This window comes from Peromyscus leucopus, chromosome 5 (genome assembly GCF_004664715.2).
Source record: "Peromyscus leucopus breed LL Stock chromosome 5, UCI_PerLeu_2.1, whole genome shotgun sequence".
Classification (NCBI taxonomy): domain Eukaryota; kingdom Metazoa; phylum Chordata; class Mammalia; order Rodentia; family Cricetidae; genus Peromyscus; species Peromyscus leucopus.
This window is the reverse complement of record NC_051067.1, coordinates 11788732-11813676: the sequence shown is the minus strand read 5'-3', so window position 1 is coordinate 11813676 and position 24945 is coordinate 11788732. Positions and strand designations below refer to the sequence as shown.

Sequence of the window (24945 nt, the reverse complement as noted above, 5' to 3'; positions counted from 1 at the left end):
GTCAGGAAATGCAGCAGCCTGGGCTGGCCCAGTTACCACAGCCTTTGCTGGGCTCCACTGACAGCTCCTAGCACCATCGTGACTTCTTCCAGAATGATCCTCTTAACAAAAGCCGTGTCTGAGGATCCATAGTGGAGGAATTTTAACTGAAAGGTTGGTTATTCTTCTCACTACTGTGACAAAAATACACCCCCCCCCACATACACACACACAAGGCAACTTAAGAAGGGAAGGGCGTATTTTGTCTCACAATTTAAGGATCCAGTCCATCAAAGCAGGGATGACGTGGCGCTGGGAACTTGAGGCCCCGGTCACATTGCATCTTCAGTGACGAATCAGGGAGCAACAAATGCTGGTGCTCGGTCTGCTTTCTCCTTATTCAGTCTGAGACCCCAGCCGATAGAATGGTGCCGTCCATAAGGATGGGTCCTCTCCCCTTAACCTAATCTAGAGAATCCCTCACAGACGGGCCCAGAGATTTGTTTCCATGGTGACTCTGAATCCATCAAGCTATCAGTCAAGATGAACCATCACAACTGTTTCCCCTAATGCTGGCCTTCCACAGGACTTCCTTAGAACCCCAGGGGAAATGTGAATCTTTTGCTTCGATAATTCCCCTCCAATCAGCAGCTGTGTGTTTGTCCTATATTTCAGAAGTCTATTCAGAGCCCCAGCCTCCTTATGGAGACCAGAGTGCCATAATGAGGCACTCTCTGTTCAGGCTGCCTGCTGGCCTTACGTGAGAGCTGCTCAGAAAATCTGATTTCGGAGCCCAGCCCCCAGAGATCTGAAGGTTCTGGAGGGCTTGGGACCCCACCACTGGTACGTTAGGGAAAGTGACAAAACCCTGGCCTGTGGTGGAGCTGTTCTTGTGGCTGAACTTGCTGGTGCCAAGGAGTGGTCCCCAGCAACACTGGGAGGCATAGGTGGCCTTACATGGCTTCTTCTGGCTGCAGTGGGCTCTGCATCTGAGTTTGTAAGAACCGCCAAGGCTTTGAAGCAGGTGTTTAGGAGATAGGCAGCCCTCATCTGCCCTCCTCTTCCTCTGGTAAAGATGGAGACTTTCTATACAGTTTATTCCAAACTCTGAAATTCCCTTCTGCTCAGCCCTGAGCCCAGCTAGACCACCTTCTCCTGGGCTGTGTGTAGACACTGCTCACTGTCTTCTGAGATTGAGGTCTGGTCAACAAGAATCCCATGGTGCTATGCTGTGTCTAAGCAGCCAGGAGTGACCAGATCAAGCTCATTAGCATACTCCTGGCCTCAGACCCCAAGACCACCACTCCCTGCCTTCCGGCCACACCCCGACCCACTGGGAACCAGCATTCTATCCTCATGATTGTGTTTCAGTATTCTCAACTTCACTGTTGTTTCGTTGACCTTTCTTGGGGAGACATGAGCAAATGTCTGCTCATCCCCAAGTAATCATTTGGACCAAGTCTAGCCTGGTGAATTAGCAGGTTTATTGGTACTTCAGGAAAAAGATGGGGGTGGCCAATAGGAGCACAGGGGCTCAAAGGCAGGGACTTCACCAAAAAGCTCACCAAGGCTGCATCTCTGGAACCCCCTGCCCAGCTTGCCGGCAGCTCCCAAGAGAGGTCTCCTTTCCCCAACTTTCTTTCCCTTCAGTTTTATGAGCCTGTCCCTCCAGGAGGGAGTGTTTCAGTTCTGAGGAAAGAGTTCCACAGCATCTAAGTGATAATGCATATTGTATCTCTATACCCAACTCATTTCATATCCTCAAGCTCTATGTATTTGTTGTTACAAATGGCAGAATTCACTTCCTTTTCATACCAAGACAGTACTCTACAGCCCATGCCTACCGTATTGTTTTATCCACTCATCCATTGGTGGGCCCTTCGGCTATTCTGCCTCTTAGCTATTGTGGGTAGTAGTTCAGCGAACAGCAAGCACTCTGGTGTCCCTTCCACACACTGATGCTATTGTGGGTAGTAGTTCAGCGAATAGCAAGCACCCTGGTGTCTCTTCCACACACTGATGCTATTGTGGGTAGTAGTTCAGCGAACAGCAAGCATGCCGCCGTCTCTTCCACACACTGATTCAAATCCCTGAGATGCATGCCCGGAAGTAGGAGTTGGTCCTATTTTCAGCTGAGGTCGGGTCATTTACTTTTCCTTTAGTCTTGGGACTACGGTGTTCCTTTTACGCCTAGATGTGAGGCCTCTTTTGTTCTGAAAATGTACTTCTAACTGAAGCATGCATTCTACCCCTTTAACGCTGTATTTTGTGAGATATCAGTGTTGCTTATCTTGGATCTTCTTTGACTTTTAGGATTTTTTAAGTTCTGTCCCCTTTTCTCAAGCTATTGCCACGTCTTATGGGTCCCTTACAGACTCAACATCTGCCCTCTTTGTCACTCAGAACAATAGCTGCCATTTATTTTCTGGTCTTTACCCCTCCATATATAACCTCAGTCAGCTGATCCCCAGTGCCTTTCCATTCCTGCCTCTCTTTTCCCTGACAGACAACTGTGGTTTAAAAGGGGCTGGAGAGATGGCTCAGAGGTTAAGAGCACTGGCTGTTCTCCCAGAAGACCTGAGTTCAATTCCCAGCAACCACATGGTGGCTCACAACTGTCTGTAATAAGATCTGGTGCCCTCTTCTGGCCTGCAGACATACATGCAGGCAGAACACTGTATACATAATAAATAAATAAATCTTCAAAAAAAAAAATCACATGACCACAGAGAGTGGCAGATCCTTTATTTATTTTTTTTTAAAAAAAGTCTTTGTTCAAGAGCCAGGTGGTGGCGGTGGCAGCAGCAGCAGCAGCGCACGCCTTTAAGCCCAGCACTTGGGAGACAGAGGCAGGTGGATCTCTGTGAGTTCAAGGCCAGCCTGGGCTACAGAGTGAGTTCCAGGAAAGGCTCCAAAGCTACACAGAGAAACCCTGTTTCAAAAACAAACAAACAAAAAAGTCTTTGTTCAGTTACCTTTGTTGAACAATGCTTGGGTAAACATTCTCTTTCTGCTGTTAGTTTTCCCTGTTGGCTCGTGCCTTTCATTTTTGGCTCATGCCTTTCATTTCCTTTGAGTAACTATGTAGAATCCCAGTGGGCTCGTCTTCAAAAAGAATCGTGGATGTAGCAGACATCAAACCCAGATTGCCACAGGGAGGCCATGTGTGCTCACAGATCCCTCCGAACAAGCAGTACTCTGTGCCTTGGAGGACAACATGGAGGAACAGCACAGGGCTGAGTCCCGAGGTCATGAGGGACTGGGGCAGGGGCGGGGCAGGGGCGGGGCGGGGCGGGGGCGGGGCAGAGCCTCTCCTGTGCTTCCTGAAGGAGAGTGGGAGAAGACAGAGCCCAGCAGGCACAGGGCTAGTTGGTTTACAAAGTGATGCCAGGCTCTGGTGAAGAGGATCTTCCCTGGTTGAGTAATCAGAATAGGTGACCATAGTTGGCATATGACAGCCTGATAAAGGAAGTGGTTCAAGGTGAACTTTGGATTGGTTTGTTTACATATGGAGTGTTTCACTTTCTCTAGAGATTACTCAGTGCTGGGATGCTGTCCTGTTGGGGTCTGTCCACCAGCCTTCCCATACCCTGCTTGGATGTCACAATACACAGACACCTAGCCTCCCAAGGGGAAACCACACTTCTCTGAGAAGCACCTCCCTCTTCTGTAGTGGCAGCAAGCATAGGAGACTTCTCAGAATACAGAGGCCTGTCCTTCACAGAGGAAGCACGGCCAAGGCTGGCCTGCATAATGTCCACCACCATTCAGAAACTGAGAGCTGAGCGGGGCAGTGGTGGCGCATGACTTTAATCCCAGCACTCGGGAGGCAGAGCCAGGCAGATCTCTGTGAGTTCAAGGCCAGTCCAGTCTACAGAGCGAGATCCAGGACAGGCACCAAAACTACATGGAGAAACCCTGTCTTCTTAGGGGTGACATTTCTCCAGGGAGAAGATTTTCTGCTCGGGATTGGTTGGTTTCATTGGTCAGGGGCCAAGTTGGCTCTGGTTTCAGGGCCAAACTGTGTTTCTTTCACTGACTCTTTATAGCCTTTTGGCTCTAGCTTTAGGGCCAGAGCATATTTCTTTCACTAGCTCTGATTCTAGGGCCAAAGTGTGTTTCTTTGGCTCTGGTTTCAGGGTCAGGGTGTGTTTCATAGGTTCTGGGTTCAGGGGTAAAGTGTTTCTTTCACTGGCTCTGGTTTCAGGGCCAGGGTGTGTTTCTTAGGTTCTGGGTTCAGGGGTAAAGCGTTTCTTTCACTGGCTCTGGTTTCAGGGCCAGGGTGTGTTTCCTTGGCTGGCCCTTTTCTCCTGTACTCCATACTTACTAGATCACTTACAGAACAAAAACCTCTACCGTACATGGGGTCAGGGCTTCAAGGAAATAGTTGCATAATAGCAAAAGGGTCAGACATCCAAGGAGACATATTAGCCCTAAACATGCATGCACAGATCAACAGGGCACCAAAATCCACAAGGTAAACCTTGACAAAGCCGAAGACAGAAAGAGACAGCGCCAACATTATGATCTGGAATCAGTTTCTCTCTTTCTATAACAGATGAAATAGAAAATCAATAGTAATAAAGAGGCCAGGGCAACACTGTCAGTTGGCCTGACCTTTGTGAGATGGTCAGTCTGACAACAAAGAATGCATTCCTCTCCAGCTGACTTGGTATATTTACCAAAATAAAATGCTTGCTTGGAAAATTTGTTAAGTTTTAAAAGCCATGTGAATTATTTTTAGAACACAACAAAATTAAACCATATATCCACAACAAAAATTTAACCAGCAACTAAATAATGGGCTTTGGTACAACCTATGAGTCAAAAAAAAAAAAAAAAAAAAAAAAAAAACAACCAACTCAGAAGAACTCATAAAATATTAATTAGTTCAGCACTTGCTGCTCTTGCAGAGGACCCAGGTTTGATTCCCAACATCCTGACAGCTCACAACTATCTGTAACTTCATTCCCAAGAGATCTGATATCCTCTTCGGACATCCATGGGTACCAGGCACACACATGATACACATACAAATATGTAGGCAAAATATTCATACACACACAAAAAAATATTTCTTTTAAAAAATGAAACTGCAGCTTACCAACATTTTGAGAATGATACCCAAAGCAGAGCTTAGAGGGAAAGTCCTAACACGGAGTCCACTGCTGTAGCCAAATTCCTGAGAGTAAGGACTTTATAAAGAAAAGCAGTTTGGGCCGGGCGGTGGTGGCGCACGCCTTTAATCCCAGCACTCGGGAGGCAGAGCCAGGCGGATCTCTGTGAGTTCGAGGCCAGCCTGGACTACCAAGTGAGCTCCAGGAAAAGGCGCAAAGCTACACAGAGAAACCCTGTCTCGAAAAACCAAAAAAAAAAAAAAAAAAAAAAAAAAAAAAGAAAAAGAAAAGCAGTTTAATTCGGCTAACAGTGTAGGGCTTAAAAACCCACGTTCAGGCGGATCACCTCACAGCCATGCAACCCTGCGTGGTGGCACCAAGTGGTAGAAAAAGGTGCCGGAAGAGCGGCTGTCAACGGGACCAAATTGTTGGGATGATCTCAGTTTATGACCATCTACTGTCAGTAACTAAGCCAGTCCGCTGGACTTAACTTAGTCCTCTTAGCTAGTCGTTCATCGTTTCCGAGGATGGTACCCCGTAGACTCGCCCCCTCACACCAGACCCCACCTTAAAAGTTCTGCCACTCAAACATGCCCCACCCCAGCCAAGCTTCCAGCACCTGAACCTTTGCGTGGCACACCCAAACCATGATGATTCATCAGATAAAAGGAGCGTGTCGAGTCAGCCGCCTACAGTCTTAGGTGAGGGTGCTCCGTGGAATTCTAGTAAATTAATCTTAAACCACAATGGTGAAAACTTTGAAACCCCAAATAGGAAACTACAAACAAAAATTAATAAAACCCACTTCGAGCCTTTAAAATTATCAACAGAATTATTAAATCGTCAAACATGGTTTACAATAAAAACAAAAATGAGAAGAAAATTTGATATACTCTAAGTCTGGCACATGGTTTTAACCAGGATGTGTGGGAAACCGTGCGCCGGGACTGCCATCTCCACTGACCCTTCTCGGCGGGCGGGCGGGTGTTTGGATGGGATCCCTGCCTTCCGACTCGAGCTTCATTTTGAATATGAAATTAACAAGCGGGCCGTCCCGGGGCCCCTCACTTCTGCTTTCTGTCTTGTCTTGCTTACTGACACTTTGAGGAAAAGCCACTTCCCCAGTTACAGACACCAGTCAACAGCAGGAAGCCCCACGGCTCTCCTCTGCCCGTTCTCCACGGCGGCCATCCCCGTTTTCAAGCCCGCCAGCTGGGTGCTTTCCGCGCCCCATGCCCCCCGGGGGCCTGGTGCCCAGACCTTCTGTGAGTCCAGGAAGGTAAGTCAGATCTGCAGCAATCGACAGTGTGACCCTAGAGCTCTCCACGATGGACCGGCCCGAGAGGCCTCGCCAGTAGCTGAGTGTATGTGTGCTTCCCTGGTCGACACCGTGTCCTGGCTACGTTCATCGAGCTGTGGAGGACTTGATAATTCCTATAGTTCTCATGTGACAAAACTAAATTTCTCCCCTGCTTACAAAACCTTTGCCGCTTTCTTTGAGCTTTGGGGATAATTTGTGTATTCAGATACAGTTGTGAAATCACAGGAGCCCATCGAAATTTCCTGGAATATTTTATAGTCACCAATTTCAGAAAACTTGGGTTTCCTTGAGCAGGCATGGCGTGTCCTTTGTGGCTAACTTGGGTTGCTTGGCTTCTCTAGCTGCCTTGAGGGCCCTGTGTCGATTGTTCTCATGAGGTGGGCAGATGGGGAAGTAAAAATAGTGCCTAGACTCGAGCAGCTTCAGCCAGGCCCCCGTGTCCTAGACACAGTGGAGTCTGCGGACACTGTGACCTCCACCCTGGCCACCTAACTGGGGTTCTTTGGGTTGGAGCTTCTTGAGACTTGAGGTGGAAACGAAAGGAATACTGTAACTTGACTGTTCCCTTGCCCTGGCTGCTTTGACCCAAGATGATGGTAGTGAAAGCTGGAAGACATTTTATCATGAAATGTCCGGTACTTGGTCAGTTGTTGGTATTTTATGTGTGAGTGTACATGTATGTGTATGTGTGTATATGTATATACCTGTGTGTATGGTGTGCATATGTGTGTGAGAGAGACAGAGAGGAGAGAGAGATAGAGATAGATAGATAGATAGATAGATAGATAGATAGATAGATGTATATATGTATATATACCTGGATATGTGTGTGTTTGTGTTTTTGGTGTGTGTGTGTGTGTGTGTGTGTGTTGACACATATATGCCTTCATGTGTGCATGTCGGAAGAAGACAGGCCCAAGTGAATGTCAGCCTCTTTGTTGTTCAATGCTGCATACATATATAGGCTTCCTGGCCACACACTATGGGGATTTCTCCGGTCTCTGCCTTCCATTTTACTGTAAGGCCCTGGGGTTACTGATATGTGGGGAGTGGCTTGGATGGTTCACCCCAGTTGGCTTCTCTGCTGTGCCAAGGAGCTGTTCAATTTGCTCTACCTGCCTGGCCAAGGGGAATGTGGTCTACATGCTTCCCTCTTGGAAAAATGCTGGCTTCTAGCAGAAGTTTTCAAGTTTCCTGCTTAAAATCACCAAGAGAGACGTTTGTACCAGTTTCCTGTTCTCTGGCCTCCTTGCTGAGTCTTCGCTGGTCTAAAAGCATGTGTGGAGTCGGCACCCTGGGAACGCAGAAGCTCGACCTGAGAGCATTCTCTTCCTTGTTCCAGGGGTGCCATCTGCAAGCCCTGTCAGCTGGTCACCGGAAGACGCAAAAAGTAGACTTGAGAGCCAGGGCATAGGCAGTTCTGGCTACATCCTGGCACCTTTCGTTCCAGAACTTTCTTCTCCCTTCATGTTGCCAGGGAGACAAGCACATTTATTGGTGTTCTCCCTGGCACAGCACTGGCTGACTAGCTTGCGGTATCCGTTCAGCAGATCTGTCCAATGGAGCTGAGATTTAGATTTGAAAATTAAGTGTACCAGAAGCTGTGGAGAAAGCGTAGTTGGTAAAGTGCTTTCAAGCAATCACAAAGACCTGAGTTCAGTCCTCAGCACACATTTAAAAAGCTGAATGGCTGGCACTGTGTAATTCCGGTGCTGGAGAAGTGTAGAGAGAGATACCTAGGGCTCAAAGTACAAAGTGGATGACACTTGAGGAACAATAATGAGATTGGTCTCTGGCCTCCACACATATACACACCCACAGGTACACGAGTGTGTATAAATATTAAGTGGGTTAAGTTGCTCTTTGTAAGCAAACAGTTAATATCTGTTGACAACAGGCATCCTCTGTGACCTGTGCTAATGCGAGGCCAACAGTTTAGGGAACTTGCCTGTGGACTCTGAGGGTGTCCAGGGGCCCCCTGAGATGGGTCAGCCTCTGCCAGGTGTGTTTTGGGGGTTCTCTGCTCTGAAGCTGCCTCACACTGATCTGGTTTTGAAGTATCAGGATGTGCTTTTGCGCATTTTATTGGCTCTCTGTTTCTGAATGGTCGTGGACATTATGCAGGCCAACCTTGACTGTGCTTCCTCTGTGAAGGACAGGCCTCTGTATTCTGAGAAGTCTCCTATGCTTGCTGCCAATACAGAAGAGGGAATTGCTTCTCAGAGAAGTGTGGTTCCCCCTTGGGAGGCTAGGTGTCCGTGCATTGTGACCTGCAGGCATGGTACGGGAAGGCTGGTGGACAGACCCCTACAGGACAGCATCCCAGAGGAAAAGCACCCATCTGCCACTGAAACCAATGCAGTTGTCCTGCGCAGTTCAGGCTCAGCATCCCCTGGGTCCCATCCTTCCCTGCTCAGGCCTCAACCTTGTGCCCATGTGTTTTCTGCATGGTGAGATCCCACCTAGAAGCCGTGTGAATGCTCACAGCTCCAGGAAGAGCAGCTGCGGCGGTTAGCTGCAGAGCCCGGGGTGCTGGTGCTGTGGGGTAACCCTGTGGCACCTCCCTTTCCTTCATTATTTCTCTCTCACCAACCCGCCTGACTAGCCTAGCGAGACTGACTCTCCCTCTAGGCTGGGTTCTTCCCTCTTTTTCATGAAAATGAGCCTAACCCCCAGAGGAAGTTTTTCTTTTTAATGAAGTTCTGGCAATTAATTTACTCAGCCAAAAGCTGCAAGGAAATTTCCCAGGTACACTTGAGTGGGGTTGTTTTGCATTGGGGTGGCCATGTGGTTTCAAGTGCCCTAAACTTGTATTTGCATCCTCCTGATTTTGTTTCCCTGTGTAGCCCAGACGGGGCAGAAGTTACCCTTGGGTGGTGTTTTTTCTCCAGCCACAGTCCACATTACACCAGGGGATCTTGTGGCCAAGTGTAGGGACACCAGCAGTTTTACGTAGCTGAGAACTGCTGGAAGTGTCCTGCAGGCAGTGGGATGGCAGGCGCGGAGGCGGGTCTACAAAGCAGGGGGGGTCACCTGCAGAAGCCATGCTCCAGTGGCCTCCTAATGGGCCGAAGCCTTGGCCCCACTGATCAGAGCCCCTTCGATAACAAGGAAAGAGCCCAGTGCTAATTACAGAAAGGGCACACGGCGCAGGCTACCTCTCCTTGTTCATGTCCAGCTATGAAGTGTGGGAAACAGCAGATTTAATAAGTGAGAGTCGAGCATAGTTGAACACAGTCTTAACATAAAGGTAACTGGTTTTCTCAAAACTGCCAAGGCCACATTCTGTGTCTTTTCATGGACGTGTGGAGAGAAGGGAGGAAATTACCTAGAGCCAATGAACTCTGACCATGGATTCCTTATTTAAGGATTCACTGTTCCCTGATTCTGGGGTGAGTAGCCCAGTCAGTAAGGTATTTGCCTTGCAAGCACAAGGACCTGAGTTCAGTCCCATGCACACCTACAAAACCACAACACCAATAGCAGCTGGTGTAGTGGTTCACACTTCTCAGCTCTGGGGAGATAAGAACAGGTGGATCTCTGGGGCTGACTGGCCAGTCTAGCCAGTTTGGAAAGCTCCAAGCCAGTAAGAGAGCTGTCTCAGAAAACAAAATGGGTGGAATCTGAGGAACAACAGCTAAGGTTGATCTCTGGCAAGTGTGCACATGCACACGTGTGCACACACACATAAACACACACGTACGCACACACACACTTCACTAAAATGTATTTGCAGCCCCAGTCGACCACGGCACCTTTGCTGCTGTTTGTAGACATGTACTAAGTGATTTAATTCTGTTTCTGTGATAAAACACTCTGACCAAAAGCAGCTTGGGGGAGGAAATGGTGTGCTTGGTTTACACTTCCAGGTCACAGTCTGTCATTGAAAGGAGTCAGGTTGGGTACCTAAGTAGGAACTTGAAAGAGAAACCATGTAAGAATGCTGCTTGTTGGCTTACTCTCAGACTCGTGTGTAGCCAGCCTTCTTACACAGCCTAGGATCATTTGCCTAGGGATTGTGCTGCCTGTGATGGGCTGGGCCTTCCCACATAAATCATCAGTTAAGACAGTCTCCCACAGACATGGGTGCAGGCCAGTCTGACCCAGGCAACCCTTCAGTTGAGACTCTTCCTTCCAGATGACTCTAGGCTGTGTCAAGTTGACAATCACAGGACAGTGGCCCTCTTCTTGTCTCACAGCAGAAACAGTCCCCATTTTCTTGATCTATTTGGGGCCACTTTTTGATGGTGGTTTTTGTTGGGTCACCCCTATTGAAAATGGTTGAAAACATGGGCTAAAATGCCGCCTAGTGTTTCTAAGCACAAAAAGGCTGTTATGTGCTTCATTAAGTAAATCTCCATGTTTGATGAGCTTCTCACAAACATGGCAATGTTGCTAGAGTTCAATGTCAGTGCGTTGACAATGGATATAAGTTGTTTCTTTAAACAGACACTCTCTGCTACAAGGCTGTGCCTTCTCTGGCTGATAGAAGAAACAGGACCAGGGGATCTCCAGGATTTAACCTTAAAAGTTCCCTGAGAAACATTGTTTGAAAATTTGTGAGTGCCATGCTCAGGGCACCTGTGGAAAGTATCTACTGTTCATCACAGGAAGTAACTATATTTAGTTTCATTCATTAGAGGAAGAAAACAGGGTCAAGGGCAGGAGTAAGAATGGGATGGAGAGAGGAGAAAAAAGACTTTTCCTCACTGTGAAGACATGTAAACCATGACACATGTGGTGATAAACTAACTAGAACACTGGAGTTGGCTCTGATCCCAGCCACAGTAGATGGTAAGTCCTGGGCTTGGACGGCGCTGCCCTGGCAGAGCACAGGCAGAGTGCCCTGGCCTCTGGCCTGTGAGTACAGGTAGAGAGGAGGTGAGGGGACATGGGATCCTGGAACGCGCCCCAGGCATGTGTGTCTCAGCATCTTCTTTGCGTGAGTTGTCCTTCCCTCTCGAATTCTGGGTACCGAAAGCCTTCTCCTGACTGCTGGAGCCCAGACCTAGAGCCCCACTCACTGCTCACTGGTTTGTTAACAGCCCTTTCGGATGTTTGTCAAGTGCTGACTGCTCCTGCAGTCTGGTTTTTTGTACATGCTTTCCAGGATCTAAGGATCTGCCCGTGACTGCCCTGAGAAATGCAACTCTTTAGTTCGCTCAGTGGCTATCAGAGACACTGTACTTGCAGGGGCAGGCACGGCTATTGCTCAGCCTCTGAGGAGTCGTTGACTGACAAGATAGCCTTACACTGATACCTGTGAAAGGGCAAAGGTCATACAGTCCACCTGAGTCCCGGGACTGGGGAATTGACATGTGATTGTCTAATGGGAAAGCAACTTCAGAAGTCAGTCAGTAAGTCAAGTGCTTGTCCTGCAGCCCTGCAGCCCAGGGCTAGGGAAGCAGAGCTAGATAGGCAGCTCTGTGGAGCTCCCTAGCCAGCCAGTCTAATCAAGTCAGGGAGCTCTAGGTTTAATGAGAGAGCCTGTCTCAAAAAACAATGTGGAAAGGAGGACACCTGATGTCATCCTCAGGCCTTCATATGTACATGCATTATATTCTCTGTGTGTGTGTGTTCTCTCTTCTCTCTCTCTCTCTCTCTCTCTCTCTCTCTCTCTCTCTCTCTCTCTCTCTCTCTCTCTCTCAGATTTGTAAGAGCTTTGGGCTTCTTCCTGGCCTCGCTAAGCATCTCCTCTTCCTTATATAGATGTGTCTGTCCCTGTTTGGTGAGCACATGCCCTCCTGCCAAGCATGCGCATCTATTCCCCCTCTTCATATCCGTGAGACCCCGGATTCAGTTGCCATGGTATCCACCTTCCATTCATAACCAAAGCACTAGTTACTCTGACACCGTGTCTACTGTGTCCATAGGAGAATTGCTGAGGTGCACAGGTGTCGAGGCCACGCAGAGCCAGGTAGAATCCCAGCAGAGCTTGCTCCCAGCCTCTGTTCTGTATCCCATCCTTGATGCCTTCTAGGTTTAAAGGGCATCGCATGCAAGTGTCCTTCTGGGTCTCCTGTCCTCTGCTGTTGTACAGCACTATTCCAAGAGCAAGACAGCTGGCATCCTCATCAGATTAGCTGTTCCAGCTTGCTGGAGTCCATCAGGAGCCAGTCTGGGGACTGGGGACCATGACCCAATCTCAGAGAAGGAGGGTGTGATGTGGGTCCCTGGACCCTCAGGTGACACTATAGACACTTTCCCCAGTCATTTGTATGCAATTGTGCCTAGTTGCATGTGGCTTGGGGTCTCAGGGAGGGGCTGGCATGTGTGGGTTGGGGAGAATGGACATTCTAGCTGTGTAAGGAAAACATCATCCATGCTGGGTACTGATTCTCTGGTGCAGTTGATTTAGGGTCACCCATGCTCCTCACCATAAAATCCTCACCCATGTTCTGTCACTAAGCCTCGTGAACTCACTGGTCCCCCAGGGTGAGTTTTGGTAGACTCAAAATTCTTTGGGGCCTTATGAAGAAGGGGAAAATGTTGTTTATGCCTCCCCTGGGGAGGAATTTCTGCAACATCTGCTCATTGTTGAGAATCATCATCAAATAGATAAGGGAATGTTTGGTTATTTAATACACTGGTAAGATCAAAGACAAAAGACAGGCCATATCAGAGTTGTGGTCAGAACACAGCAACGAAGCCAGTGGTTTCCAGTCAAGGGCATCTTTGCCCCAGGAAGGCCTGGCAATGCCTGGAGGCGGCTTTTGGTTTGCGTGGTTGGGGGAGGAGCTGCTATAGCGCGCAGTGAGTGGAGGGCAGGGATGCTGCTAAACAGTCTCCAGTGGGAGAGAAGTCCCTACCACTACAAACACACATACCAAAGACTGGGCCAGCCCCTTCATCACCACTGCCCAGGCAGCAGCTCTGAGATAATACTGGAAGAGGCTCTGGAGAAACCAATGGGTGGTATAGGGTGGCAATGCAGCTGTCTTCATATGTAAATAGAGGGTGGGAAGGGTGTCATGACCACATGTGGAAGAGAAAGTTCTCATTCTCCAGAAGCCCAGGGCAGATGCTGGACACCTGGGGTCACCCAGGGTTGTGTTCGTGGACCCTTGCCCAGACCAAGGAGATCAAAACAGCAGCATCAAAATTAGCGGTGCTTTTAAAGGGGGCTTGTACGACAGGAAATCACGTGGGAAAACAAGAACAACAAGAACACCTGGGAAATACTGACAAGTAGGGAGAGTGTATTGGCAGGATCTCCTCTGTGGGCAGGCCTTTAGATATTTGAGCGCAGCAGATGTGAATGGTGTCCCAGGAGTATCCGGAAGACCAGGGCTGAAGAGAAGAGGCAGGAATCTGATGAGACAGCGTTTCCTGCTTGAAACATGGAGCATGTGACAGAAGGCTCCTTCCCCATGAGAAGCCATGAGCTCATGCAAAGCATGAGTGAGCTGCATCAACACAACCGCAAGGCTGGGCATCTGGACAGTTGATGTGCTGGTCTCCAGGATCCTCTGGACTCATGCAAATTGGACTTGAAGCATTTTCATTCAGAAAGTAGCATATACTCACAGTAAAAACTCTAAAATGAAAAGAGGCATGTGTCCATTAAGTACATGCTTTGTGGACATTTGGTAAACCCTGAAACATGAACAAGCCAGTTGAAATGCCCAGACCTTTGAAGCTTACATTTTAGCATAAGGGGAGGGTGGAAGCAGTGTATAAGGGAAATGGGCACTTAAGTGAGTTTAAATGAGAATGTGTTGGCAGGGAGCGATTCAGCAGACAAAGATAAACACCTAAAAATCAGATCATCGGGCTGTCTGAGGGGATGGCAGGAACTTAGACCACAGGCCTGGGAAGGAGGAAAGTCACTAAGCAAAATGCTGTAGCCCAGACACCATCGGCCTGGCATGTGAGGACACATAGAAACACAGTGCGGAACACAGCTGGACGGGCTGGAGGGGCTGGAGTCGGGCCAAAGAGGGCCTTGTGGGCTGGGGAAGGTTGCGAATGTGCTGTGGATGTGGACATCATGAGTTCACTGTACTTACCAAGAAGGAAACAGACACAGAATAAGGGGAGAACCAGAGGTGGTGGTCACCACAGACAGTGCTGGGAATGGGTGAGGGGCACAAGTGGCTTGAGAATCTATTTTCGAGTCTGTGTTCTTGCTAGACAAACCCTAGAAACTGGCTCAGGGAACCTCCCTTCAGATCCTCCAGCCTTTGGCCACATCAGTGAAGACTGGGACAACTCTGCCCCACTGTGTGCCCACGCTTGGACAGAGAAGTCTTTTCTGATTCTGGGGATGACCTATGGAGGAAGGGTCTTCAGCATTGTCTTGACTGGCTGTTGCTGGTGTTGTCATTTCCCTCAAAGCGAGGGGTCAGAGTGAGGAGTGGAGCTGGGAAGTCCGAGTTACTTCTTGGGCATCCAAGAGGAACTTGGGTCAGCCAACACGCAGTGAAGAAATCACTAGAAAGACTGATGTCCGATAGTCAGCAAATATTCATATATTTATTTTTATGTGCCTCTACCAAACATCAAGAGCTGCCCCAGGCATAGAGGTATAGCAGTGCTGTTCCTGCCGCCACAACCAGCCCTGTGGATGTGTGAAAGTGATGTCACCTTGTGGGGGTGGACCGTGGAGAAAACGAAGTGAGCGGGGTAGACAACAGCCAAGGGACTCCCCAAATATTACTTCCTGTTAAAAACCATCCCCTCAGTCTGGGTGGTAGCTTAGTCGGTAAGGTGCCTGTCCCGCAAGCACCGGGCTTGAGTTGAATGGCCAGAACCCATGGCCAGCAGCTAAGCTTGGTGGTACACCCGTGCATGTAATCCCAGCACAGGGGAGGCAGAGGCAGGAAGAACCCGGGGCTTGCTGGCCAGCCAGTCTAGCTCATCTGATAAGCTCCAGGTTCAGTGAGAGAGGCCTGTTTCATAAAGAATGAGGTGAAGAGTGATTCAAAACCGACACCTGAAGTTGACCTCTGACCTACATATGTACACATGTGCACAGGCATCCACATGAGCATGCATGTGCCCACCCACATTTCCTTACTGCTAAGGCCTTGTATGTAACTTATGTCCTAAAAGGCCCCAAGAGAGTGATGGATTTACTGTGTTCCGACAGGCTCCCCTTATACATCACTGCTCTAGAGCTACCTACACAGGTGTGTGCAGAAGTACTGGGCTAACTCTGGGCACAGGTGGGGTAAGGGAGAATAGGGTGTGGTTTGTCGGGACTGGGGTCCTCTTTAATCCTTCTCAAGTTTGTGCTTTTATACAGTGGCCTCATGCACTTGTTGATGTCTAACTCTGTAGTGTTGAACTGAGGACGAAAGCAGGAGTCTTCAATACTGCTGAGGGTGTTGACATGACCTTGGGCTGTGGACTCTCCCCGCAGTCAGAGCAGGAGAGCCCAGACAGGACATGCAAGCCACAGTGGCAGGTGTGATGAGTTCAGGGGCACCCAGAGGAGTACATGCGTCAGGTAATAATGACTCTTCCAGGGGTGGGAATTATGGAGGTGCCAAGGCTGTGGCCAAGACTAGGGGGACAGCTAAATCTCTTTGTCTTTGTTGGAGGTCCTTTGTTTGGTTGGTATCTCTCTTAGTTGATGTTTCTATTGCTGTGAAGAGGCACCATGACCATGGCAACTCTTAATGAAGGAAAACATTTCACTGGGGCTGGCTTACAGTTCAGTCCATTACCCTCATCGTGGGAAACATGGTGTCATGCAGGCAGACATGGTGCTGGAGAGGGAGCTGAGAGTTCTACATCCAGATGAGCAGGCAGCAGGAAGTGAAATGGCTTGAACTTCTGAGACCTCAAAGTCACCCCCTAGTGACACACTTCTCCAACAAAGCCACACCTACTCCAACAAGGCCACACTTCCTAATAGTGCTGTAGGCCTGTGGGGGTCATTTTTATCCAAACCACCACAGTTTCCTCATCTTGTTTCTGTTGCCATGATATAATATTTTAACAAAAAAAAAAAAAAAATCTTAGGAACAAAAGGATTTATTTGGCATATAATTCCAGGTTGTCGTTCACCATTATGGGGAAGTCGAGGCAGGAACTTAAAGCTTCACACCCAGTCAAGACCAGAGAGAGACTAAGCATGAACCCGTGCTTACTTGCCCATTGGCTGCTTATGTAGCAAGCTTTCTTCACACGGACAGTTCAGGGCCCAGGAGGTAAAATGGTGCTACCACATTTGGAGTGAGTCTTCCTACTTTAATAAGCCAAACAATCCCTCATAGACTTGCCCAGGGGCCAGCCTGTTCTCAACACTTCCTCAGCTGAAACTCTTCCCAGGTTGTCAGGTTGGCAGTTAAAACTGACTAGCACAGTTGCTTTGTTTTGTTTTTTATTTGTTCTCTTGTATTTATTTTATTTATTTATTGGTTGGTTGGTTTGTTTATTTGACAGTCTCGCTCTGTAGTCCAGACTAGACTGGAAATCACTATGTAGACCAGGCTATCCTCCAACTTGCTGCTACCTCTTCCTTCTGAGTGCTGGAATCACAGGCATGTATTACATGCTAGGCAAAAAGCTGAATTTGTGAGTTTGGCAGGGTAGCACAAGCTAATGTTCATAAAGCAGAGCTGAGACCCGTATTCAGCCGTGAGACTTGTGTGGCTGGTGGCCAGAAAGCAGGTGGCCATCTTATAAGGTGGCCTCATTAAGAGGAGAATGGAGACCAGAATGAGGTCCCAAGTGGGCACTAGGAGTGCCAGCCCTGGAAAGCTATACGTGTGGGGGCAGGTACTGATGCTATCCATGTTCCAAGTTAGAGGCCGGCATAGGCTGGGAGCAACTGCTGTCTGCCATTCCACAGACTGCAGGGGACCTCCTCCCTGAAGGCAGCTCATGCATTACCCTGGGGGTCAGAGGTCAGATGGTCACAATGAAGGTGGCTGCCGGGCCAGGAGAGTGCCAACACCCAACTTTTCCCTTCCCACTGAAAATGAAAGGGGCTTCCTGCTGGGGAAGGAAGCTGCATTGGAGTGTGTAGAATGGTGATATTCCCTGAAGCTGTGGCCCATGGTGGGGACAGGAAGAGGCTAGTCAAAGGGGATGGACAGAGTCACAGTGAGCTCCCAGAAGTGGGTCAGCAATAATAGACTATATATTTCCAAATAGCTAAAAAGGAAGGATTCTGAAGGTTCTCACCACAAAACTAACAAATGTCTAAAGTGATGAATATCCAAGAAACACATTTGATCATCAGCTCTTGTAAACACAGATCAAAGAATCAATTTGCCACATTACACATCAATTAAAAATGAAGGTTTCCAAAAAAGAAAAATGAACGATGCAATGCAGTGTGCATGCCTTAGGCAGATTGTTATTTATTAAGACAAAGAGTTTATTAAGGGAGAGGAACAGAAGGGGATATTTAAGCCTATGGAAAGATCACGCAGAAAGAAAGGTGGAGGGATGAGTGGAACCTGCTTTTATAGATACACCCCCTCACCCCCACTCCCACCCCCACTCCTACGCCCCATCCCACCCCCCACCCCCACCCCCCACTGCAATGAGCATATGGGCTTACGTAGCTACACCACACATATGCATAGATAACATGATCACGCAGCGCACAGATTACATAGGACTTCAGGCCCTGAGATGTTCTTGCCAGCACATGCATGGTTGTGGGAGAATAGTTAGGAATTCTAGTCTGATCTACAAAATGAGTTCCGGGACAGCCAAGGCTACACAGAGAAACCTTGTCTCAAAAAACTTAAAAAAAAAATAATAACTATGCACTGGGGAGATGGCTCAGCAGTTCCAAGTGCTTGCTGTGCAAGCATGAGGTCCTAAGTTCAAATCTCCTGACCCATGTAAGAAGTCAGATGTGGTTGTATGGTTTTGCACACCCTTACAACCCCAGTGCTGTGGGGTGGGGTGAGAGGAAGGATCCTGGGGACTTATTGGCCACTAACATAGACAAAAAAAAAAAAAACACATGAGCTCCAAGCTCAGTGAGTGAGAAAGACCCCGTCTCAAGTGAATATGATAGAGTGATAGAGCAGAAACCCTGATATCCTCCTCTGTTCTCTGTGTATGCACAGGCTGGAATACTGGCATATATCACACACATGCATGCACACAAAACAATAAACAAACAATAAGTCAATTCATTAACACATAGTTGTGAGGCCCAGATCATGGGGACCCCCCAAAAGACCACCATGAAGACCAAATCTCATATATAAAAGCAAAGAGCCTTTATTTCAAGCTGGGAGCTTGGACTCTCTGTCCAATGCAGTGGTGAGAGCAGAGAGCCCCGAGCCCAGGTAGAGTAGGGTTTTTATCATAGCAGAGGCTGGGGTAAGGGGATTCCCAAGGTTCAGGACCTTGATTGGCTGACATTTGTCTAAGGGGCATAGGGAATGTTTGGAATGTCAAGTATTTCCCCTTAGATGCAGGCCCTCCCTGGGTGGGGTCAGCTCATGGCTTCTCCTGGATCCAGGTATTGCCTGCCAGTAAGCCTGTCACAGAGGCTGTGTCTGGGTCTCTAAGCCTGTCATGTCAGTTGAATGGTCAAGCTGTTTTGGGCCCCTCACAATAGCAAGGCCTAAGGAGCATCTACTGTGTTCCTGGAGAGGTCCATAAAGCCCCTGTCCCTGGGCCCCAGCATGCCCTGCCTGTGTGCTTCCACAGGAAAGCAGAAAAGGGCACCAGGGTTGCTGTCAGTATTGGTAGAAAACTGAGTTAACGGAATGTAGTGGACATTCACGTGAATTATGAAGCATTTGACTGTGATCATTTTAGTTGGAGCTACTAATGACGTGAAGAGAGGCATGAGGACACAAGGACCTGTAGGGACACAAGCAGTCAGGAATCTCTGCTCAGCCAGCATGGTGTCTGGTGGTTGAGGCAGGTCTGTGGGGAGGCCTGAGAGTGGTGAGGAAAGAGAGAGAATGCTCCTGGAAGAGTGTGAGGGTGAGGACAAGGCAGAGGAGCATAGTGGCACCCTGGTGATGTTCAACATGCTAGACATGGCTCCCAGTAGGGAGATCAGGTGGCCTGCAGAGAGGATCTGGACAGAGGGAGAGACATTGAGCAGCCCAAGGTGATGAGGAGTAGGAGGTGATAGGCAAAGACCACAGGCATGAGATGAGGCTGTGAAACCATGGACACAGAGTGGTTTGGAAACAGCGTCTGAGAGAGCACAGGACTCTAAAACACTCCATGTTGCTCAGGTTCTTCACTGGGTATCTCCCCAGCACCTGTCTACACAGGGGCAGCATGGAGACCCTGATGGGCTCTGGTAGGTGTGTGTGTCACTCGGGCGGCAGTGTGTTGTATGTGTCTGAGGACCCTGTGGTTATCAAAGGTCCCTAGAAGGTACAATACAGAAAAGCTGTGCTGGGCAGGAGCGGGTAGGGAGGGCCAGGGAGCTTGGTGGAGAGATGACTGAAGTGACAGGCTAGATGGATGGACTGAAGAGAAAGCTGGGGTTGTCACTGTGTGGGGGCTGAGATGAGTCTTAGAAAACAAAGGACATTCGATAACAGTCAAGTGTTAGGAGAAGCCCTATGTTCTGTGGACTGTGAAATACCTCCATGGGGCTGCCTCAGGGTACAGTGTCAGGATATTCTGTCACCTGTGCTAACATGGCATCTTTGGGTTGTGCACACAACCCCAGAGGATGACTCATGAGCCAAATAGAGGGGTTACTTATGCAGGGGAGAGGCTCATTCATGGAACCATGTGTGGTGTGTCTACCTGTACTCATGTTATGGTGTGTGTGTGTGTGTGTGTGTGTGTGTGTGTGTGTGTGTGTGTGCTGTATTAGGTGCATAGTGTGAGATATGCATGCACTGGCTGTGTGTGTATATATGAGATGTGTGCTGTATGTTATGATGTATGTGTGATGTGTGTGCCAGTGATATGTGGTATGTGTTTACAGTGTGTGCATCATGTGGTGTGTGTGCATCATGGTGTGTGAGCATGTGATATATGATATGTGTGGTATGTGGGATATATTGTGATGTGTGGTATGTGTATATGGTATGTAGTGTATACATGTGGTATGTATGTGATGTGTGTTTACAGTATGCTGTGTGCTGGGGAGGTAGTTTGAAGAGAACACTGAGAGGTAAGCACCCTCCCCACAGATGAAAGGATTGCTTCATTCTTCATTTTTCAGGTGACCAGCGCTTTTTATTTAAACACTCTTTGAACACTTCCTGGATGGTGCTATGCACCATTTTTTTTTTTTCATTCACAAATGGATCCCTGCATCTGTGTCTCTTCTGCGGAGCGTGTTCCTCCCAGGCAGTGTCTTCCCATGCCAAGCCCCTCCTACACCTGCAACCACCAACTCCTTAGCTGCTGTGCAATGAGATGCACTGAGGCAGCCTGGGCTCCGGATGTGTCTCTTAGTCAAATCTAAGACCAGAGAAGGGACCCTGGGTAGATGTGACTGTTTATAACTCAGGGAGCCACTTGCTGCTCTTCCTACCCCAGGCAGGAGGTGAGAAGGTCTGTGTTAATGAGGCCATGACTACAGCTCTCTGGGGTGTGACTAGCGTGGTTGGTTACATGAAGTCGGCTCTAGGGCATTGGGGGGTAACTCAGTTGTAGAGTGCTTTCCTAGCATGTATGAAGCCCTTGGTTACACCCCAGCCTCACATAAACCAGGTGTGGTAGTTCATGCCTCTGATCTCAAACTGGGGAAGAGGAGGCAGGAGGATCAGAAGTTGAAGGTCATCCTTTGCTACATTCTGAATTCAAAGTCAGCATGGGCAATATAAGAATCAAGAGATGATAGGTAGGTAGGTAGGTAGGTAGATAGATAGATAGATAGATAGATAGATAGATAGATAGATAGATTAGATAGGGAGAGAGAGAGAGAGAGAGAGAGAGAGAGAGAGAGAGAGAGAGAGAGAGAGAGAGAGAGAGAGAGAGAGAGAGAGAGACATAGATACATAGATTAGATAGCTTAACACCACCTCTTGGGAAGGAATACTCAGGGTGTGCCCTTGAGCACTGTGTCAAAAGACTACTGTGCACTGCTCTTTTTCTGTGTGTCTTAGTTGGGGTTTTATTGCTGTGAAGAGATAACGTGGTCACAGAAACTCTTATTAAAAAAACATTTAGTTGAGGGGGGACTCACTTATAGTTTCAGAGGTTCGGTCCACTATGATCATGAAGGGGAGCATGGTGGTGTGCAGACAGACATGGTACCAGAGCAGAGAGTCCTACATCTTGCAGGCAACAGAAGTCTACTGACGGTCACACTGAGTGAAGATTGAGAAAAAGACCTGAAAGCCCGCCCCCACAGAGACACACTTCCTCCAACAAGGCCACACCTCCTAATAGTGCCACTCCTTTTGGGGGCCATTTTCTTTAAAACTACCATACTGTTTCTTCTTGGAGTTCCTTTTTTTCTCCATTAGAAAAAATAATGGTGAATTGGGTCACCTCTGTCAAAAGCCATGGATTTGGTTAACTAACCACAGGGTGTTAACCACAGGGTGTTCCGGGAAACTGGAAATTAGGAAACAGAAACCAAATAGGGCAGCGTGTCCATTCTCCACTAGAAAGTCCCTGTGGAGTAGGTTCTGGTGGGTTTAGTCAGTACCCTTGCTGTCTGGGCTCCTCACTGTGGCTCAGCCATCTTTGTTGTCCCCAGGTACTCCTCTACATACCTCCCGGAACTCTGAAGGGGTGCAGACATGGCGGTCAACGCGGCCGACAACGCCAACCACCTGCCCTACTTCTTCGGCAACATCACCCGGGAAGAGGCTGAAGACTACCTGGTCCAGGGAGGCATGACAGATGGGCTCTACCTGCTGCGCCAGAGTCGCAATTACCTGGGTGGTTTTGCTTTGTCGGTGGCACACAACAGGAAGGCGCACCACTACACCATCGAGAGGGAACTTAATGGTACCTATGCCATCTCCGGTGGCAGGACCCACATCAGCCCGGCAGACCTCTGCCATTACCACTCCCAGGAAACCGATGGCCTCATCTGCCTCCTCAAGAAGCCCTTCAATCGGCCCCAGGGGGTACAACCCAAGACCGGACCTTTTGAGGACCTGAAGGAGAACCTCATCAGGGAATATGTGAAACAGACCTGGAACCTTCAGGTGAGTCTGCTGGGCACTGCTCCCTGAGACCATGGAGCCCTGCCCCAGAGTCACCCAGAATCCTTTGCGTCCTTTACATGAAGACTGGGGTAGCGCATCTGAGTGGATTTTCCAGCGTTTGCTACATTCCATGTGCCTGTGTGGCCATGCGCCTCGCGGCCTTTTTTGGCACTCCGTCTGCGCATGCGGTCAGAGCGGAGTCTTCACATTCCCCTCCCCTCTGCACTCTTTCCGCCCCCTTTCTCCATGTGTAAGAAGGTTGGGTTTTCATTTTATTCCTTTGTGTTTTTGTTTTGTTTTGTTTTGTTTTTTATACATGTCAGTAATCAAACTCTGGCTATATATCACCAAGAAGATCAGTTTTTTCTCTTGCGGGGAAAGATAAAGAAATCAATCCCTTCAGCTCTTAAGGAGACTGCTTTTATTTCCACCTTGTTTCCATTTGGTTCAGGCTGCTCACCTGTGACTCCTCTGATGGCATTTCCTGCAGGTGTGGGGTGGGGGTGGGGTGGGGAGGGGATGGGAGTGAGGACAAAGCCAAATCCTGACAGACAGAAAGCCTTCTTTTAAACCTTTTCTTTGGTTACATTTATTTATTTGTGTGTGCGTGTGCGTGTGTGTGTGTGTGTGTGTGTGTGTGTGCTGTGGCATGCATGTGGAGGTCAGACAACTTGCAGGATCAGTCTCTCTTCCACCATGTGAATCCTGAGAGTCAAGCTCAGATGGCAGGTTCAGGACCAAGCGCCTTTACCTCACTTCTCCTGGCTTCACACACATCTCAAGACTTCTTGCCTGTCTTGAAATGCCTAGGTTTTCATACAGAACCTAGTTTGAGTATATAGCCTTCTTTGGAGGATCCATTCTCTGACTCCAGGGGTATATGACCTACATATGCAAATTTTTGTCTGACTTTTTAAGGACTGCCTCTTCATTACAAAATATGTCCCTTCATTTACATACTTGAAGACATGCAAGTGATGCACAAAGATCTTACTGGTTCCCTTATTTTAGGAAATGAATGAGAAAGGGATGATTGAGAGGAGAGTTTGGTCCTGATTTGCTGCAGAAGACCTGGGACACAGGTCTAACTTCCTTGAACCTGGCCGGCTCACTCTCTGTCCATCCACTGCAGGGCCAGGCTCTGGAGCAAGCTATCATCAGCCAGAAGCCCCAACTGGAGAAGCTGATCGCCACCACAGCCCATGAGAAGATGCCCTGGTTCCATGGCAACATCTCCAGAGATGAATCGGAGCAGACAGTCCTCATAGGATCAAAGATCAATGGAAAATTCCTGTGAGTGTCATTGCCGTCCCCCTACCTCCTACTCCAGGGTCACCCACCTAGAGGTAGCAGTTTCCCAGAAAGTGAACCGAGGTGGCCCCAGCAAGGTGTCACGTGTTATCATCTACCAACACAGGAGTTGGTGTCACTGTGACCCAGCATATGTTTTATCATTGTGCTGAAAGAAAATAGTGTTCAGCCCCATGAGGGTTGAGTGTGTTATCCAACATGGTGGAACAGAAGCGCTTTGAATTGGGGATTTTTCCAATGCAGGAACATTTGCACATATGTGAAGAGATGTCAAGACATCTTACCCAAGCCTGCACTAGAAATTCATTGACCTTTTAGAAATACTTTATGCTTATAATATCTAGGTGATTTCTCGTGTGTGTAGGTTTTCCTGCTCATGTATGTAAACGTGTTTGCAAGTGTGTACACATGCATGTGTAGGCCAGAGGTGGACATTGGTGTCTTATCAATTGCTTTCCACCTTATTTATCTCAATATCTCGGTCTTATTTATTATTGTGTGTGTGTGCACAGTGGTGGGGGAGTACATGTGCCATGGTGCATGTGTGGAGGTCAAGGACAATTTCCATGGAGTCAGTTCTTTCTTTGCACCAGTACCTGGGTTCCAAGTATTGAACTTAGGTCATCAGGCTTGGGGACAAACCACCTTTACCTAATGAATTAGCTTGCTGGCCCTCCCTTCCCAACTCATATTTTGAGAAACAGTCTCCCACTGAACCTGGAGCTCGCTGATTTGTCTATACGGACTGGCCAGCAGCCACCCCTCCCCCACCCCCACCCCCGGATTCCTCGCCTGTATCTCTCCACTCCCAGATTTTTACATGGGTTCTTGGGACCAGCTTGGGACCTCATGCTGTGTTATAAACATTTTACCAACTGAGCCATCATACCGGGCCCCTAGCATCAAGGTCATTTTCCCCACGGTATTTTTAGTGCTTTCAGAGTAGGCTTGCTCAGCCTGAATTCTGCTTCAAATGGCAAACAGGGTGCACGCAATGTGGTGACAGAACGAAGTCAAACAGCACGGTTTGCTCACTTAGATCTGCCCCCACATCTTGGACTTCTGTCTGTGCTTGGAACTCTGTGCTAATGTAGACATTCAGGAGCAAACTCCTGGGGGCAGCTTACACAAGCCTGGGTGTAGCTGTCTG

At 48.5% G+C, this 24945-nt stretch overlaps 1 protein-coding gene across 3 annotated transcripts in view; it reads left to right on the top strand.

The window, feature by feature from the left end:
• The window catches only part of Syk (spleen associated tyrosine kinase), a 78093-nt gene that overhangs the window by 10205 nt on the left and 42943 nt on the right, over positions 1-24945 (top strand). For 2 of the 3 annotated variants that reach the window (XM_028863796.2, XM_028863794.2), the window contains exons 1-3: positions 6182-6375; positions 22028-22484; positions 23617-23777. In XM_028863796.2, the coding sequence (XP_028719629.1) occupies positions 22071-22484; positions 23617-23777 (575 nt within the window). In that variant the 5' untranslated portion in view covers positions 6182-6375; positions 22028-22070. Of the gene's footprint in view, positions 1-6181; positions 6376-22027; positions 22485-23616; positions 23778-24945 lie in introns of those variants that run through there. The other variant, XM_028863795.2, reaches the window with a different exon arrangement.